Here is a 19,094-nt window from a genome sequence, read left to right on the forward strand (position 1 = left end):
GTGGGTGAGACATCCTTATTCATAAAAGAGAGGTTTTGCAGCACTGAGAAAATATTTTGTTTCTTTGTAGTGTTAATATGATAGTAACCATGTCTAATGGATTAAGCATGCGATTGGGAATCAGAATTCTAGTCCAGCTTCCCTTTGGGCATGGATTGTGCCTTAATTGATGTTTGTAAAGTACCATGTAATTTTACAGCACTGTTACGTTACATTTTAATAAATCATAAAGATTCTTTGCCAGTTCTTCCATCCAGAAAATGGGGATAATGTTACTTATCTACCTCATATTGGTTTTGTAAAGATTAATTACTTAATATCAATACAGACAGGCCTTTGAAGACATACAGCAAAATATAAATGCTAAGTATTGTTATATAAATTAAATAGTTATTGTGAATTAACAAATGCATTTTTATTGTCTGTTGGGTTGAGCAAAGTGGAAATTGCTCCAGGGTTTTTGGTGGTGGTGGTTTTGTTCACAGCAAGAGAATAAGTTTACTTGTAAAGCCCAAAAGGACGGGGATAAAACACATCTCATGAGACTACATATTTGTGCTAATGGCATCGTCAGTCTCGATAGACTTCACGCATCATTAGCATTTATCACTACTAACTAATATCACTAGTATCACAGCAAGCAATATTTGCTTTCTATGCTGAAACAGATATTATGGGGAAGTCTGCAGTATTTAATATCTATCATAAGGTTTTTAAATTGCCACCATAGCATCTGAATGCCTTCCACATAAAATCAACAGCAATAGTGAAGCCCTTAGTGAACATGAATGTCTGGTTCTTCTTCCCTTTTGGGAATAAAACTCTGCCTGGGGTATGTTTTTATTGGGTGGTTGGTTTTGTTTGTTTCAGATTTTTGGTTTGGTTTGAGGAGAGATGGTACTTAGGTAGATGGAGGTGTCAGCGTAGAGAATTTCAATCTTTCTGTCATGGAAAAGCTTTTCTTAAGCCATGAAATAGACAGGAATGAAAACAACAGTGCTCTGTAGAATTTAGTAGGGGTCTACAAAAATCACTCAAATCTCTTGCATTTGATAAAATGATATTCTTTCTGTAGATTTTTACAAATCATTTTATAGAATTCATGTCAGATATGTAGTATAGTATTAAATTAAACAGGATGGTTTAAAGAACCTATAGAAAGATTATCAACTTTTATTTGATTTTATAAGACTCTTCTGTAAGAAATAATCAGACCTTTTAATTATTAGCACTATTACTTTGATGATCAATAAAACAAAGTGATTGGCTGTAATAGCTGCTTGGATCCCAACTGATAAATAATCGTCTGTCCCCTACATTATTATTATTTTTCTTTTCTCAAACAGGTGTGTTTTATGAAGTTGTTCAGAGCGCCCCTCGAGTGGAGGAAAACGTTCAAGTGGATTCACACCTATACAGTCACAGGTGGAAAAGGCACTCAGAGTCTCTCAAATCAGTCGATACTAACAGAGCCAGCATGGGGCAGGATTCCTCAGAGCCCGGGGGCTTCACAGACCTACTACTTGACGAGGGACATGACAACACCACACAGATTGAGGTAGAGATTCGTTCCAGGTGAACTTTATTTAGTTTGTGAACTACACTGTGAGTGGTGGCATGAATCAAAGTCCCAGAATCATACAACATGTTTTTAAAAGCTAAGAGATGAGTTCAGTGCATTTAAACTTTGATGACTGATGCCAGCCTAATGGCCTAACAGTTTATGTAACATGTTATCATGTGGGCTCCAGTTTCTGCTCTCCAGTTGCTAGGCTTGGAGATTCTGGGAGGGAGTGACACTTGTGACTCTTGGGGAAAGAGATGGTTTCTCCCATTGCACTGTTCATTTCAAGATGGAGGCTGTCTCCTTGCTGTACAAGACAAGGGAGGCTTTTTGGCATCATTAGGAGTTCTTGCTGGAGGACCTGAAAAGGAAAAGAGAATAGTATATAAAAAGGGAGCCACTTATTATTAATTATTTGTGTTACTGTTGTACCTAGGAGTCCTAGTCACGGACCAGGACCCCATTGTGCTAGGTGCTGTATATACACAGAGAGTCCCTGCCCTAAAGAGCTTAGAATATAAGTATAAAACAAAAGAAAACAGATTGACACAGAGAGCCTGATGGGGGACTATGAGGAAATAATGAAACAATATCGGATGGCATGATAGGTCTCAGTGCACCAGCAGCCTAATTGTCAATTGGCAAAGGAGAGTTTTAAGGAGGGCTTTGAAGGAAGATAATTAGATAGTTTTGTGGATGCTTAGAGGATATTTTTTACAAGCAGTGAGGGGCAGCATGAGAGAAAGCATGAAGGCCATCCTTCATAAAAGCCTTAGTTTTGTGCCTTATCCTCTGATCTTTTGGTGACTCAGACCCTGGGTGTGGAAGGGGTAAGTGCCTAAGAAAATTGGCAAGTAGTTGGGGAAACACCAAATTAAACATGGAGATGAGCAGCTCTCCCTCCATCCAATCCCAAACCCTACTACAAAGGTACCCTCCCAAAACATTAATATATGGAGCCTTGCATGGGAAATGCTGAGACATACTTTCTCACATTTAGGACTTGATTCATAGCACATTGAAGTCAATGGAAAGATTCTCCATTGACCTCAGTAGACTATGGATCCTTAGAGCTTACTGTTGTTTGAATGTGTGAATATTAGAATATATACTTAAACTTTGATTATATGCTTAGGATCCTGAAAGGACAGATTTTCCCCTTTGTAAATCCTAGATGAATTCTATTGACATCAGTGGAGTTCCTCCCATATTACACCCATATAATTGAGAGCAGAATTTAACCCTAAGTATTTTTTGAGATTTTTCACTCTGATTGGTTGGTGACAAGTAACTGAGTATTTTTTAGAGTTGTGCTATTTTTCTGTTGTAATTTGGAAATCCACTCTCTGATTAGGTTTCAGAGTGGTAGCCGTGTTAGTCTGCTTAGATTTTGTGTTTATAGATGGACAGTAAGTAAAGACTTCGGTGTTGATTGACTTGATGCTTTTAAAACAGTAATTACTTCTTCTTGTTTGCTTAAATGATGAAAAATACTCTCTATTCTTGAAGCAGAATACATTTTGGAATAAATAATTATTTAATCTAAATCCTATATATTTCTACTCTTTATATTTTGCTTCCAGAACAACAGTACCATTTAAATCTTAATTCTAGGAGAACTTATTCTTGAATTAACAAAACAACTTTCAGTTTTTGTGGCTCATCTATTTTAATTTATTATTTATTGTTCTTATTATTTAATAATTATTTTGGCTAAAGAACAACAAATACAAGGAACACAAAGCCATCCGTGGAGACAGTGGTGTTTCAGTTAAAAATAAGGCTTTTCTGGGTGGGAGGCAAGGGGAGATTGTTTTTGTTTTTTCAATTTTACAATTTGCACATGCTAATTGTATCTTCTGTTTGCATTAACATGGAAGTTACTGGCTGGTAAATGATACTCTTGACCTGTATATTGATTTATGAGTTGTTTATTGCCTCCTGTACTCCCATCTGGGCACATATGTAACTAGTCAGTCAGGCACGACACAGATCTTGTTTCTGATTATTTGGTGGATAAAGTAAGACAACCAGCTACAAATATATTCATGTAGCTGAACTTTTCATGGCTTATCTCTAGGGAGTAATGCAGTGTTGCCTTGCTTCTCTCTTCTGTTGCTGTTCTAAGATTTTATAATCTGAACTGGCTGTAATTCCAGGAGTGACAGTAAAATGTGGCGGTGTGCGGGTTAGAAGAGAATACTTGCAAGCAGATGTGGGTAGTGGTGATATTTTCCCACATGCATCTTCCCTAACTATGTTTAGATTGATGAGAGCAAAGTGCACTGACAGTGTGTACTAACAAGCTTCACTCACAGTAACCTACTTTATTTAATTCAGGTGCAGTACGCCTTCATAGTGCTCATTTTCTAAAGGCTTCACCGCAGGGTAAAATAACTGAATTGTGGCTCTTAACTGTATTGGATTCCATTATAAATTCTCATTATAACACACAACCATCTTACAAAATCCTTGGTGCCTAGCTTCATAGAAGAGGAGCAGTGTATAACAAATATTTAAAGTATAGGTAGCCGTATGTAGCAAATTCCTCTCCTGCACCTTTGGAGATCAGCAGCAGTTCTGGTAAGGCATACTGATTTTTTAGTAACTCTTCTTCCCTGTGTATTGTAGTTCTTGATGAAGAAAATCCACAAACTGATTGTTGTCTCTTATTCATATCTAATGACAATAAAGCATTACAAGACTCATTCATAATAGATATTGTTTGTCTAAATTATGTTATACTCTTTCATTGTAAATATCAAAGATGCTTTGACATACACCCTAAGGATGATGTATAATCTCTCCCCATAGCTTCCTTTCCTATGATGAGTCTTGTTTCAAATCAACTGTAAAACAAACAAAAAACAAGAACAAGAAGAAAGAAATATGGGTGTTTGTCTTATTTTGTAAAAAAGCCATAAATTCTATTTCCTAAGTGTAGTGTCAAATTTGACCTTTCTTATGGAAAAAAAATTCCTAGAGACAAATTCAGCCTGGGGTAAGTGGGTGCAGCTCCACTGATTTTTTTTCTAGTATTTACAGTACTATAATAATAACTTTTCACTTATAGATTTTCATCAGAGGACAGCCGAATGTTTTAGAAGCTATCAACTAAACCTCACAACACTCCTCTGCCCCACAGTCTGTCATAAGTCAAGAAAGGTTAATCTTGTCGGTTATGTGGATTGAAGGCCTCCAAGTAGTGGTGGGGTGATTCTGTTTGCAATTTCTTCTAAGTCAGGGCCAACCCAACGACCTCAGTGTTGAACCAGTCTGAGGTAATTAGATGGGCTGTACTGCTGCAGGTGCAGTCTCTCAAACGAAATGTAAGTCTGAGGTCCCAAGCATCGTTCAGGATCCTTCAACATTTATGGCAAGAGTGGGAATGTTTACTCTCTTCCTGGTCGGAATTCCCTTTCTGCCTACTGGGGCTGGATTCAAAAAAGCACTTCAGCATTTGCTTAAACTAAAACACATGGTCAAGTGTTTTCCTATATATGGAAGGGCCCAGTTTTCTTGAACTGGGCCCTTAGGAAGGTGGACCCTGTTGAAGAGAGAGAGCTTCAGAGCCTGGTGGATTCACCCATTTAATTTTTGGTAGGGCCAGATTAAGACATAGATTGTATTGGCCTAGAGCACCTGCTGCTGGAGTCACATGATTACATCATAATCTTATCTTTCATTTTAAAAAGCAGTAAATGTTTAGCCCTTATTGTTGCAAAAAAACAAAAACACCCACACACCTTGAAAACGTGAACTGAGTGTGACGAGCACAGCAATATGTGTCAAGCTTGCAGAGATCCTGCAGCAATAGCTCTGAGCGGTGTGAACTGCCCTAGGCATCTCTGTAGAGTGCTAACTCCACTGCTCTGGGGGGCCCTCCCAACACCATCCCCACAGAAGACTGTGTGTAGCAGGAAGAGAAGACTATGGTGTGCCCAGCTCACCCACGTAATCAGTTTCACCCCTTCTGATGGGTTAGGTCCTAGTGGGTGGGGTTCCCCTACCTCACAGGCAGGGGGGGAGAACCCTTACTGACGCCCCTACCGCTCCCAAGGGGAGGGAAAGAGGCTGGTGCCAGCCTGGTGTGGGAGGGGGAGAGGCCATCCAAAGCTTCTGGCTGATCCTACCATTCTGGGAGGGTAGGAGAGGGTGATCCACCAGCCACCACCACTCCAAGTGAAGCTAGAGCCCTGTGTGTGCCTAGGGCACTGAATTGCCTTCATTACCAGGCAATAACCACAATTTCTAGAAGTGTAGGGCTGGAAAGGACCTCAAAAGGTCATCTAGTCCATCCGTCCAGCACATCCCACGGCCCATGCCACTTCCCACAGACCCCATTGGCCTGGAATGGCGAACCGTTGCCAGTGGGAGCTGCCATCGGCAGAACCTGTGGACGCTGCAGGTAAACAACCTGTCCTGGCCCGCCAGCAGATTTCCCTGACGGGCCGTGTGCCAAAGGTTGCAGATCCCTGTTTTAGCCTATATATTCCAAGATAATCCAACTAAGATTTAACTGGGTTTGCATTTTTAAATTAGTCATTACGTTATCTAGTTCTCCTTGAAAACTGTTGGTTTTTCAGGTAGTTTGTGAGTTAATCTCCTAAAAGTAGATTTCTTTCAAAGAGTTCATTGAGGATTTTAATCCCATGAATCCCACTCCACTGCCCTAGGCAAAAATTCCACATTGCGTGCCCCTGCGGCAGCTCCCCCCCTCCGCCATGAGGCGCCCCCCCTGCAGCAGCTCCCCACCCTGAGGCACCCCCCCCCCCGCGGCAGCTCCCCACCCTGAGGCACCCCCCCCGCCTCAGCTCACCCCTGCTCCACCTCCTCCCCTAGCACGCCGTCGCTGCTTCACTTCTCCCGCCTCCCAGGCTTGCGGCGCCTAAGCTGATTGGCGCCGCAAGCCTGGGAGGCGGGAGAAGGGAAGCAGCCACGGCGTGCTCGGGGAGGAGGCGGGGCAGGGGTGAGCTGGGGTGGGGAGTTCCCCTGCGTGCTGCCCCCCTCCCTTGCTGCAGGCGGCCCTCCCCACGCTCCACTGCCCCAGCTCCCTCCGCCTAAATGCCGATGGCGACCAGGGCGGCCGAAGATCTGGCCGCCGCGCTCACTGCCGAAGAAAATGGCGTCCCCCAAATCCTAGTGCCCTAGGCGACCGCCTAGGTCGCCTAAATGGTTGCACCGGCCCTGCCCATGAAGCCCGTTAAAGTCATGCTAGTCTGGTGGCTAATACCCTAAACAACTCTTTAACAATATTTTCCTCAAAGTAAAGATGGAGGATGCTAATATTATATACTCGTTAGCTTTGATAGCATTTGATATGGAGGAAGGTATTACCAATATACATTGCAGCCCATTTCTCTGCATTAGATAAGGCTACACCACTTTTTAGTAACTACTTTCTAAACCTTGAGAATATCTTGGTTTTTTTAAATTATTTCATGGTAATTGGAGTCTGCATTTTCCCATTTATAAGCCCATGTGTTTAAAGTAGATATTTTGTAATGACGATTAATGTTTATCAGTTTTAGAACACAGTACACTGTTAAAAGTGCTTAGCATTAGCCTAACTCTGTTCCCATTGAGATCAATCCTAAAACTCAAGTGTATAACGTAAGGCACCTGCTCAAGTACCTTACTGAAACAGGGTGAATATGTCTACAAAGCCCCTTGTACATTATACAAAATTACATTATTATTAATAATAATGATTATTATTAATAGGTGAGGTGTAAGTGATGTACAGGACCCTCTGTGGGCCCTCTCCATATGGGTGAATCTCAGCCTATGTTGCTAGTTTTCTCTGTCCCAAGTCCTGTTTACTGCACAGAATGGTAGATCAGCTCCTGCTGCACCATTTGCCAGAGGTCACTAGTAATCTGATTGGCCTCTTACTTCATCATCTCTTTTTCCTATTCGTTATGCATGCTCTAAAATGTCCCAGCTGCATACTAGGGCAACAATACAGTGTTAAAATGAAAGGTTGAAAATGGGCCATTTCAAAAGGGTATTTTGGATTGAGGTCAACAGAATATCTGTTCAATTAGTTTCAGGGATGGGAATTAATATAGCATTTGCAGCCCTTTAAAATACTATATCAAAATTAGATGTTTTCACTGATTTCAGATGTTAGAACAAAAGCAAACAAATTAATAGCTCCAAGCATAGACAAGTAAGAGCTGACATCAAACATGCTAGCAGAATGGTTTTATTGCTTAGCATTCTGAAGAAGGGGAGAAATGCATTGTTTTTCACATGAAGATTTATAATATAACGAATTATTGCAACAGTATGTCAGGAAAAGATTCAGTTCCAAGTAAAAAACCGCATGTTCAATATGTTAAATCAAACCAAACTCCAGTATATTTTACCTTCTCCTCACCTACCATAGTACCTGTGTGAATTACAGAATTTAGTACCGACTCAGTGAAAAGCAAATATATTAATCAGTAGTGAGGTGACATATTTATTCTTCTGGAGGTGCTTGGCATCTTCTGCTGTGTACTGTTTTCGTTAGCAAAGTAGGGTTGTCACCAGCTGCAGACTCTTCCCCCACTCCCTTTTCTTATTGTTTTTTTTACCCCCTTTGGTTCCTGTAAAAGTTTGCTGAAATGTAACTTTTCAGCAGCCCCTGTAGTTGAGACCTGCAGGTTGTCTTGACCCAATGATGACAAGGCTGGTAGGTTTTTGCTGGAATAGGGACTTTGCACTTGTTGTTTTGTGTTTCTCCTGGAGTTGTTCCCTGGCAAAGCATTTTTCTCCTTAACTCCAGGCACTCATGAAAGTGAATGTCTGATTCTGACTGGCAAAAACAACAACAGGGCCTGAGTTTTTCAATTGTTGGGATTTGAGAGTGATCGCTCTCCACTATTGACTGACAGCATCTTCAGCATAAAAAGGCTTCAGTGTACACACTCTTTTGTTCTCACTTCAAATCTGAGCTATGAAACAAAAATAATGATTACAACTAAATTGCACGGAGCTTGATGAATGAATAAGGCATTACTGGAATTAATAAGTCATTGCTGGAATTATTCCATAATAGTATTACGGAAAACTTGGCCATGCTTAATTATAAAAGTCCTTGTCTCGCTAGCAAAGACTAAACAATGTCATGGTCACATATTGGCTGTTTGGCCAATTCTTTTTTTTTTTTTTTCCTTTCACAGTGCTTTGCTCACCAGTTGTGTCTGAAGGATTTTGAAATAAACAATATAGCAGATATTGTGAACTTTAAAAAGTTCTCTTTTTTGCAAGCTGTTTGGAAGCATGTACTGTAGCCAAGAAAAAGAACCCTCTTTATCCCTCATAATTGTACTAAACACATCTTCTAGTCCCTTCATTCATCCTGAGTTATGACCGAGGGGATTTTAAAAACTGTTGTCCATTCTGTGATTTTATAGCTTCTAAATTAACATAGATGAATTCAATATATATATATATATATAGAGAGAGAGAGAGAGAGAGAGATGTCTTTCAGTTTGTTGGGGGGTTTATTTACATTTTGATGGTTTTATTTTAAATTGCATTCTCAGTATCTTGCTTTCCTACTTGGCCCTTTTCACTGTAATAACTGCATTCCATAGACAATGTTTTCACTTGCAAACTCTAAGTAATAAAATTAGAGCTGTTATTAGTCTGCATCACGAGTTAGAGGTGGGATTTTTCCCTTCTGATGGACAAGTGTGTTTTAAAATATGGATTATAAAATATCAGACAGAATAATGTAAACATAATTTCAGTGTTTTGGAAATGTGTGAAAAGTTTTTTAAAAATTGTTAAAATTTGACTCACATTTTAGAATTAAAATGTTTTGGGTGTGATTGGGAAAGGAGCTGATTTTTCCAATTACATAGATTTACTGATGGAATAAGTTGATACTTTAAAAGAATCTTGTAGGGCCGCATGTGCTGTAATTTATAGTCTCCAAGAGCAAGAGAAAACTCTTTTTTATGAAAGCTTCTTAGGAAACCCAAAAGAATAAAGAAACAACTCCAGCTGCATCTTCAGTACATGTTCCGTTACGCTATTTCATTCTGGGGTGTGGAGATGTTGGAGATCGGAGAGAGTGTTTCACATCTACACTGCTTGTCCTGGGTATAAAACTGTTGAATGCCATGGGTCAAGCAGAGGACATCCTTCACTTCAGAATTGTTGATGAGGAATTCAGCCTTTAGTGGTCTTCATAGATTCATAGATTCTAGGACTGGAAGGGACCTCGAGAAGTCATCGAGTCCAGTCCCCTGCCCTCATGGCAGGACCAAATACTGTCTAGACCATCCCTGATAGACATTTATCTAACCTACTCTTAAATATCTCCAGAGATGGAGATTCCACAACCTCCCTAGGCAATTTATTCCAGTGTTTAACCACCCTGACAGTTAGGAACTTTTTCCTAATGTCCAACCTAAACCTCCCTTGCTGCAGTTTAAGCCCATTGCTTCTTGTTCTATCCTTAGAGGCTAAGGTGAACAAGTTTTCTCCCTCCTCCTTATGACACCCTTTTAGATACCTGAAAACTGCTATCATGTCCCCTCTGTCTTTTCTTTTCCAAACTAAACAAACCCAATTCTTTCAGCCTTCCTTCATAGATCATGTTCTCAAGACCTTTAATCATTCATGATAGGTTCCTCTTCTGACTGGTGACCAGATGGGAGCAGAATGGATTAAAAAACATCAGGGAAATGGGATATGGTGTTGTGTAGAGGGGAAAAGAGCGATATGGTGTGTAACCATGCCATTGTGTAGCCACCAGCAGTACTGCCCTCAGTCACAACCCAGTAAAAGGCAGCAACTGCTTGCTAGGTTGGGATGTGCTCGGGGTTGAAAAACAGTTGCTGAGCTAAATATAGCATACTACCCTTGAAAGAAGTCACAACTTAGAATGCTGTATATCCCATTGGTTACTGTTGTTGTGAGCAACTAAACTCCCTCCAGAGTGAACAGCGCTAAGATCCTTCCAGGTAAAGTGTCAGAAGCTAGCCATATTGTCAGTACTGGGAGAGGGACTAAGGTGGAGCCAGCACATATACCCCATGTGTCTATGGAGTGGAGTTTTTACACTGGAAAGGGATAAGAGCCAGAAACTCCCATGAATTGCACAGGATACAGACTAACACGGCTGCTACTCTGAAACCTATTGATTTTATGTAGAAGGTGCTCAAATACTGTGGGATGAGCAGATAGATACACATATTTAGTTAAAAATTAATAACTGCTGATAGAGTACATATGAAAACACAATCTCTGTAAGTAAAGGATACATCCAGGAGGTGCAAGAAGACTGGGACCTCTCTTGTGGTTTGCAAATCACTTCTCATCATCTGAACTTCTTATGGTCTTCTGATGCACAGCCTGTACTCTTCTGTACTGCCTTTCACAGTCTCCCACTGTAAATATCCTTATCAGATTTCCACAGACTGCAGCAGGGCTCAAACTAGACTGAACCAGTTTAAAACTTGTTTTACAATTAGTTGGCCATTGAAGATGAGTCAAATCAAGTTTTAAAGCATTTTAGACAACGTTCTAATTTAGGTTGGGTTAGTCCATTTCACATGGAATCATATTTAAACCTAATTTCTTTTAACGGTTCAGAAAACATGTATTGCGCCTTCTGTAGATGGGGCTTAAAAGTTTTCCAGCCTCGCTGAACTCATATTGCTCTATCCAAATCTGAGGTTTAGCTTCCAGCCAAGTGAAATATTGAAAAGTGATACAGAAATGTAAAATATTATCAAGAAAACTCAGAGGTAAGTTCCATTACATTCTGAATGATTCCACCTTGGTCCTCACTTCTGCAGGTCATTAGCAGCAGCATATTACATTAAATCTAATCCAATGCCATTTTATCAATGCCATACAATGTCATCTCTTTTTCATGAAGAGAAGCTTGTAACAGAGATTTGTGCATAAGATAAGCAGGTACTAGAAGAGAGATCTCTTCAGAATGAGAAGAGAGATCTCTTCAGAATGTTGATTATATGCTTTAAACCAGGAGTAGGCAACCTATGGCACGCGTGCCAAAGGCGGCACGCGAGCTGATTTTCAGTGGCACTCACACTGCCCGGGTCCTGGCCACTGGTCCGGGGGGCTCTGCATTTTAATTTAATTTTAAATGAAGGTTAAGCATTTTAAAAACCTTATTTACTTTACATACAACAATAGTTTAGTTATATATTATAGACTTATAGAAAGAGACCTTCTAAAAACGTTAAAATGTATTACTGGCACGCAAAACCTTAAATTAGAGTGAATAAATGAAGACTCGGCACACCACTTCTGAAAGGTTGCCGACCCCTGCTTTAAACTATTGGGGTGTATCTTTTGCCTTGCCAGGGAACCTATTGTTCAGCAAATAATTGGGATCGTTGTAGAGTATGATATGATGCTGTGTGGGGGATAAAATTTGATACTGAATGGTTAAATCATTTACTAACTGAAGGGACAGATCCTAGCGAGTCTCTAACTAAATTTGTATTATTCTGTTTAGAAAATTACTTTGCTGTTATTGAGGTGCTATTTCAAAGTGTTTTCATTCAAGCTTTTCAAGAATTTATTCCAGAAAATTATCTTGCCACTAGATGAAGAATGTAATTTATTCTGTGCATAATCAAATCTCCTTTGTTCAGACAGAGACAAGGAAACAAATGGTCCTGGCATCCTTACTATGGGGTTAAGGGAAGTATTTGAAACGTTTTCAAAAGAAGCTGCTTTTTCAGATGATAATCACAAGCGAATAGTAATTTACTGTAATTGACATTCTTTCCAATACTCCATTGATTTTTGTTGCTGTTGTTGTGAGTTGGTGTGCTGGTTATAAAAAAGTGCCAGAAAGTGAACTGGTCTAGAAGGAGCATATTTCAGCTATAAAACACCCTACCCTTTTACCCCTACCCTACTAAATCAAAGCAAATAGTATGGCAGCCTGGACTGGAATCAGAATCTGGGACAGTCATTAGTTTATGCACTTTTGTTCCACTTTTAGTTCAGCTGAGTTTTCCACCAGTGAAGTCATGCTTTCTAGCTAGCCTGTGGACCCATATATCACTGTCCTGTTTTCTTCCTGGCTTGCAGTTGCAATATGGTAAACTAGACAAAAGCATCATATATCTTTTTAAATTGAATTTAGTCATTGCTTACTTAGATCAAGTTAATCTTGATACATGTGCTGGATAGGAGGTCTCAATACCTTGTTTAGGTGGAGTAAATTTATTCTAGCAAGTCCTGTGAGAGCTGTTGTTGCAAAGGGTCCATCAACAATTCCATTATTCTCACTCTAAAATCAGGGGTTGATACCACCACTACCAATTCAATCACAGCTGAAAATGACAATGGCTGGGCCTGATGGTGAGTCTTTAAAAAAAAAATCATAAAAACAATTAGGGCTGTCGATTAACCGCAGTTAACTCATGTGATTAACTAAAAAAAAAAAAATCACGATTAAAAAAAATAATCACGATTAATCGCACTGTTAAACAATAGAATACCAACTGAAATTTAATAAATATTTTTGGATATGTTTCTGTGTTTTCAAATATATTGATTTCTATTGCAACACAGAATAGAAAGTGTACAAAGTGCTCACTTTATATTATTATTTTTATTACAAATATTTGCACTGTAAAACATGATAAACAAAAGAAATAATATTTTTCAATTCACCTCATACAAGTACTGTAGTACAATCTCTTCATCATGAAAGTGTAACTTACAAATGTAAATTTTTTTGGTTACATAATTGCACTCAAAAACAAAACAATGTAAAACTTTAGAGACTACAATCCTACTTTTTGTTCAGCCAATCGCTAAGAGAAACAAGTTTGTTTACGTTTGCTGCCTGCTTCTTATTTATAACGTCACCTGAAAGTGAGGCACTTTTGTAGCTAGAGTTGCAAGGTATTTACGTGCCAGATATGCTAAACATTTGTATGCCCCTTCATGCTTCAGCCGCCATTTCAGAGGACATGCTTCCATGTAGATGATGCTTGTTAAAAACATAATGAATTAATTAAATTAGTGACTGAACTCCTTGGGGGAGAATTGTATGTCCCCTGCTCTATTTTACCCGCATTCTGCCATATATTTCATGTTATAGCAATCTCGGATGATGACCCAGCACATGTTCGTTTTAAGAACACTTTCACAACAGATTTGACAAAACACAAAGAGGGTACAAATGTGAGATTTCTAAAAATAGCTACAGCACTCATCCCATGGTTTAAGAATCTGAAATGCTATCCAAAAGCTGAGAGGGACGAGATGTGGAACATGCTTTCAGAAGTCTTAAAAGAGCAACACTCCTATGTGGAAACTACAGAACCTGAACCACAAAAAAAGAAAATCAACCTTCTGCTGGTGGCATCTGACTCAGATGATGAAAATGAACATGTGTCGGTTCGCTTTGCTTTGGATCATTATCGAGCAGAACCCATCATCAGCTTGGAGGTATGTCCTCTGGAATAGTGACTGAAGCATGAAGGAACATATGAATCTTTAGCGTATGTGGCACATAAATATCTTGCGATGCTGGCTACAACAGTGCCATGTCGTTTTCAGGTGACATTGTATCTCCTGCAAATAGTAACCAAACTTGTTTTGTCTGAGCGATTGGCTGAAGTAGGACTGAGTGGACTTGTAGACTCTAAAGTTTTACATTATTTTATTTTGAATGCAGTTATTTTTTGTACATAATTCTATATTTGTAAGTTCAACTTTCATGATAAAGAGATTGCACTACAGTACTTGTATTAGGTGAATTGAAAAATACTATTTCTTTTGTTTTTTTACAGTGCAAATATTTGAAATAAAAATAATATAAAGTGAGCACTGTATACTTTGTATTCTGTGTTGTAACTGAAATCAATATATTTGAAAATGTAGAAAACATCCAAAAATATTTAAGTAAATCATATTCTATTATTGTTTAACAGTGCGATTAATCGCGATTAACTTTTTTAATCGCTTGACAGCTCTAAAAACAACCCTAATATGAAAAACAACACATTATTTTTTTAGACGCTCACCAAAGCAAGGAAATTCATAGTTGTCATCAACAGTACTCAGGGTGCCTAGACATTTCAGCACACAGGAAACTTAATTTAACATGCTGATGCTAGGACCTTGTAAGGTAGCATACTCACCACCTGTAGCTCCTCCTTGTGTCAGGGTGAGATTCAGCAAGGGATCCTTGTCCGGTGCTGTCTGCTGGTAAGGGAACCCAGATCACCTTCTACTCTGGGTTCCAGCCCAGGGACCCTGTATTACACAGTTAGGTCTGCCTCTTTTGTTGTGCTGCTGTTTCCCTCGGCTGTTTCCCAACTCCAAGCCCCCTTGTGCTGCTTCCCTGCAGCCTTTACTTAACACTGCCACCCTTTGATTCTCAGACCTCCAACTTCTCCCTAGGTCCTCCCAGCTTCTCCTTTCTGTGCTGGTCTGTCAAGTCTTCCACCCTTCCTGATCTCCACTAAAGTGTTTTACTGACCCTACCTCAGGACCTCCCCCACAGGAGCCTAACTTCCTTCTGCAGAGTTCTTCCTCTGTTGCTTCTGGTTTTAGCAGGTTTTCCCTTGCTGCCTCCCTTCCCCAGGGGCTCTGGCAGCTTCCCCTAGATATCTCCCTGGTCGGTGTAGGCCCTAGCTCAGGGCTTTCCTCCACAGGAGCTTGTGCTGCTCCCTGTGGGTCTTCCTCCCTGACTTCTTGCCTGTTTAAGCCCTATCACAGGGCTCCCACCCACAGGAGTCTGACCATGCTCACTGTGGGGTCTCCTATCCAGAGGTGAAAGTAAGCCAGTACGGTCCGGTATGGCGTACCGGCAAGAGCCGGTACGCCATGCCGGACTGGACCGGCTTCTCCGGCAGTGATTTAAAGGGCCCAGGGCTCCAGCTGCTGCGGGGAACCCCGGGCCCTTTAAATCACCGCCAGAGCTCCGGCAGCCGGGCTCGCGCGGGGATTTAAAGGTCCCGGAGCTCCGGCCCCTGCAGGGAGCCCCGGGCCCTTTAAAGTGCCACCTGAGCCCCGCTGCCAGAGCTCCGGCAGCGCTTTAAAGGGCCCGGGGCTTCCCCAGCGGCCAGCCCTCTAAATTGCTGCCGGAGCCCTGCTGCCACTGGGGGAGCCCCGGGCCCTTTAATTCGCCCCTGAGCCCAGGGGCTCCCAGCTGCCTCTGCAGCTGGTAGCTCTGGGGTGATTTAAAGGCCCTGGGGCTCCCAGCCACAGCCAGAGCCCCAGGGCCTTTAAATTGTGAAAGACCCCGCCTCTTCCAGTTGAGGCCGCGCCTCTTCTAGTTGAGGCCATGCCCCGCTCAGGACTCCGGCGTTCTGGTAAGTCCTTTAAGTTACTTTCACCCCTGCTCCTATCTGCAGGAGAGTCTTGCCTCTTCTGCAATCTCTCTCCTCAACTGAATTCTCCATTCTGTATATTCTTTTCCTAAGCCTTTCACAACTGGGGTCACTGATTACCCTTAAGTTGACCTATTGCCATCAGCTGGGGCCTAACTGCCAGGTCAGGCAAGGCTGAGCCCGGTTTACCTTAATGGGCCAGCCAGCCTGTGATAGGCCTGCAATAGCGAGGATCAAGATGGGTTGCTCAGAATGTAATGGAACCTGCCTCTGAATTTTCTTGACAATAATATTTTACATTTCAATATCACTTTTCTGCTCAAAGATTCCTAAAGTGCCTTACAAATATACTGGAATCACTCTACCCGCCACTGAAAGGAGCTGTGTGAAATACTGACAGCAGACCTCATTCCCATTTGTGATGAGCCCTGAATTCAAGGTTTGGTTCATTTGTGTTCCTCAGCACATGCTTAAGAAGTTCACTGACTATAGGCTCAGCTGGTAAGAACTGAATTCGCAGAGCTGGTTGAACGTAAACCAACCTCTCTCTTTCCTCTCAGTCTTCTGATCCTCAACAGCTGTCCTTTACCTTCCACCTCGCCCTGGGATGGCTTCACCACGAAAATATCTAAAGTAAAAAAGCACAAAACAAACAAACCAACCAAAAATGGGTGGTGGTGGTTGGAAGAGAGTTCACTGGTGTGGGGGAAAGGAGAAGGATTTCTTAGAGGGAGAGGACTGATCACATAACCTCCAAGAAAGATTGTACGGGGTTGTTATACTTAAACCTGTGTGAACCAAACAGCCCTACCATGTTTAAAAGCAATGCTGCACGGTCAGTTCAGGGCAAGAAGTGTGAGGAGAAATACTTTATCCATCTGTAACTGTAGCAGAATTGAGATGGGTAGATAGACAATTGTTACATTAATTCACATAATTCTAGTTTAAATAAGTCAGATCCACAGGGATAGATTTTTTCAAAGCTTTATGAATTCCAGTGACATTGATGGGACCTAGATGGCTATATCATTGTGCATCACTTTGAAAAGTTCTCCCTTCGTGTTACTGTAACATAGGAGAGTCAATTATCAATTATCTCTAAAAACTATCTACTTAGCATCTAATCAGATAGGCACATCAATTGAATTTGAACAAATACATACATCCTTTGACTATTTTGCTTGGTAAATTACAATGATTACAGAGCTTGCCATATGTGTCAATAACAGTATGAAAGACACAATGGATTAGTTAATTTTTTCTCTCTCCTCTTCATCTTTTACCTTGTTAAAATGCTTAGGAGGGTATGCGTGTATGTGTCTGCCTCCATATATATTACAGATTCCACAATATATACATATGATTACAGGATCCAAAGAGCTAAAAAGACTGCAAAATCAAATACATTTTTTTCTTGGGAACTATCTGCATTTTAAAATTCTTTGTGCAAAACAACTTGCAAATAGAACTCCTATAAAAGTAAGAATTACACTCTGTTGCTCTGTCTTTTATCAGAGCAAAAAGATGGAAAAGCAAATACAATTTTAAAAGTGGAGCGATACAAAAAAGAGAGATTTGGTAAAGACAGCATAACGTTAGAATTTACACAGAGAAGTCAAAATGTCATTTAAAATATGGTCAGAAATAGTGACTTTCATGAATATCTTTTTAAGAATATTTAAGGGAGTTTACATTTTATAGTAGACTAGTTTAAATATACTGGCCCTGATTGTCTGAGGCCAAAAGATGCAAAAGTATAACTTGGGGGTGGGACCAAGTTGGCTTTAAACCACTTATGCACACCTACAATCCTAGGCCTACTGCGTACTAGGGCAGTCCTCTGGACTAAGCTAGAGTAGCCTAGTGATTTTCAGACTCATCAGATAGAAGGATATTCACCTTGTCAGAATAAGGGCTGAGTCTTCAGAGACCCCCGGGAAAAGAGTAACAATATAGAGTTTTCTGAATGCTTTTACAGTGCCTGATATTACGCATATTGAGTGCCGTTGGAATGCCTGTCTAACTAACTAGCAAGTGCCTTATTAAGTGGTCTGGGTTAACTATTGTGTCTTACTATTGTGGTTCTTAAGGGATGTTTTGTGGAATATCACTATAATATCAGATAAGAAAATGTTTCCATAAACATGTCCTTGGGAGTCCCTGGTTGCAAGAATAGTCTGATTAAATCTCTTAACCCACAGAGTTTTCTCTTTGGTTTTCCTATCTGGATTCTGATGTTTTTTTTTCTGATGAATCAAAAAGTACCCATTTGGATTTCTTTAACAAAGTACTTAACTTAAACAACTTTTAGTAAAGAAAAATGTTCTAAGGAGTAAGAGAACTCACAACCAGTTTAGTTAGCAAAGCCCTTTTCTCCTGAAATACCTTAAAAGTAATTTTGAAATTCTGAATGTTAGCTATGTGCTTTGCACAGTCTTACATGTTAGTCTAGTAATAAAGGGTCACTGGCATCACAGTGTATGCACATGGCATAAACCAGAAATAATAATTCTGCTACATATACAGCACAGTGTTCTGCTTTGTCACTATTATATTGCCACTGGGCTAAATTAAATAGCATTGCTTTGATATGGACTGCTGCTCAATGGGTTGAATATAGCAAACCTTTATTTGAAAGCCTCAGATTAGACTTCATCCCCTCCAGTAAGAAGCTAGTGTTTTATCTAATCCATGCTCCAGCCTGTATCAACCTTAATGTCAGCAGTGCATGTTCTTACAACTGATTGCTTTGCAGTTTCCACTGTAAGGCCTGATAAATCAGTGAAACATTATATTAACAATTGAAGAAGTTCAGCATACATGGGTACTTGTGAAGGCAGAGTTCCCTGTGCTGTCCTAACTAAAGCCCTCATCAACTGGAAAGTACTACTAATAATAATCTTGCATTACTGTAATACAGGGATCGGCAACCTTTGGCATGCAACCCACCAAGGTAAGCACCCTGGTGGGCCGGGTCGGTTTGTTTACCTGCCACGTCCGCAGGTTCGGCCAATCGCAGCTCCCACTGGCTGCGATTTGCCACTCCAGGCCAATGGGGGCTGCGGGAAGTGGCGCGGGCTGAGGGATGTGCTGGCCGCCACTTCCCGCTGCCCCCATTGGCCTGGAATGGCAAACCACAGCCAGTGGGAGCCACGATCGGCCGAACCTGTGGATGTGGCAGGTAAACAAACTGGCCC

The 19,094-nt window shown here is 40.7% G+C and overlaps 1 protein-coding gene across 1 annotated transcript in view; it reads left to right on the top strand.

The window, feature by feature from the left end:
* Positions 1–19,094, top strand: part of PLXDC2 (plexin domain containing 2) — a 363,862-nt gene that overhangs the window by 134,655 nt on the left and 210,113 nt on the right. The window contains exon 3 of the mRNA XM_065398467.1: positions 1,347–1,558. Within this exon, the coding sequence (XP_065254539.1) occupies positions 1,347–1,558 (212 nt within the window). The remainder of the gene's footprint in view (positions 1–1,346; positions 1,559–19,094) is intronic.

The sequence above is a fragment of the Emys orbicularis genome, chromosome 2 (assembly GCF_028017835.1).
Source record: "Emys orbicularis isolate rEmyOrb1 chromosome 2, rEmyOrb1.hap1, whole genome shotgun sequence".
NCBI classification, from domain to species: domain Eukaryota; kingdom Metazoa; phylum Chordata; order Testudines; family Emydidae; genus Emys; species Emys orbicularis.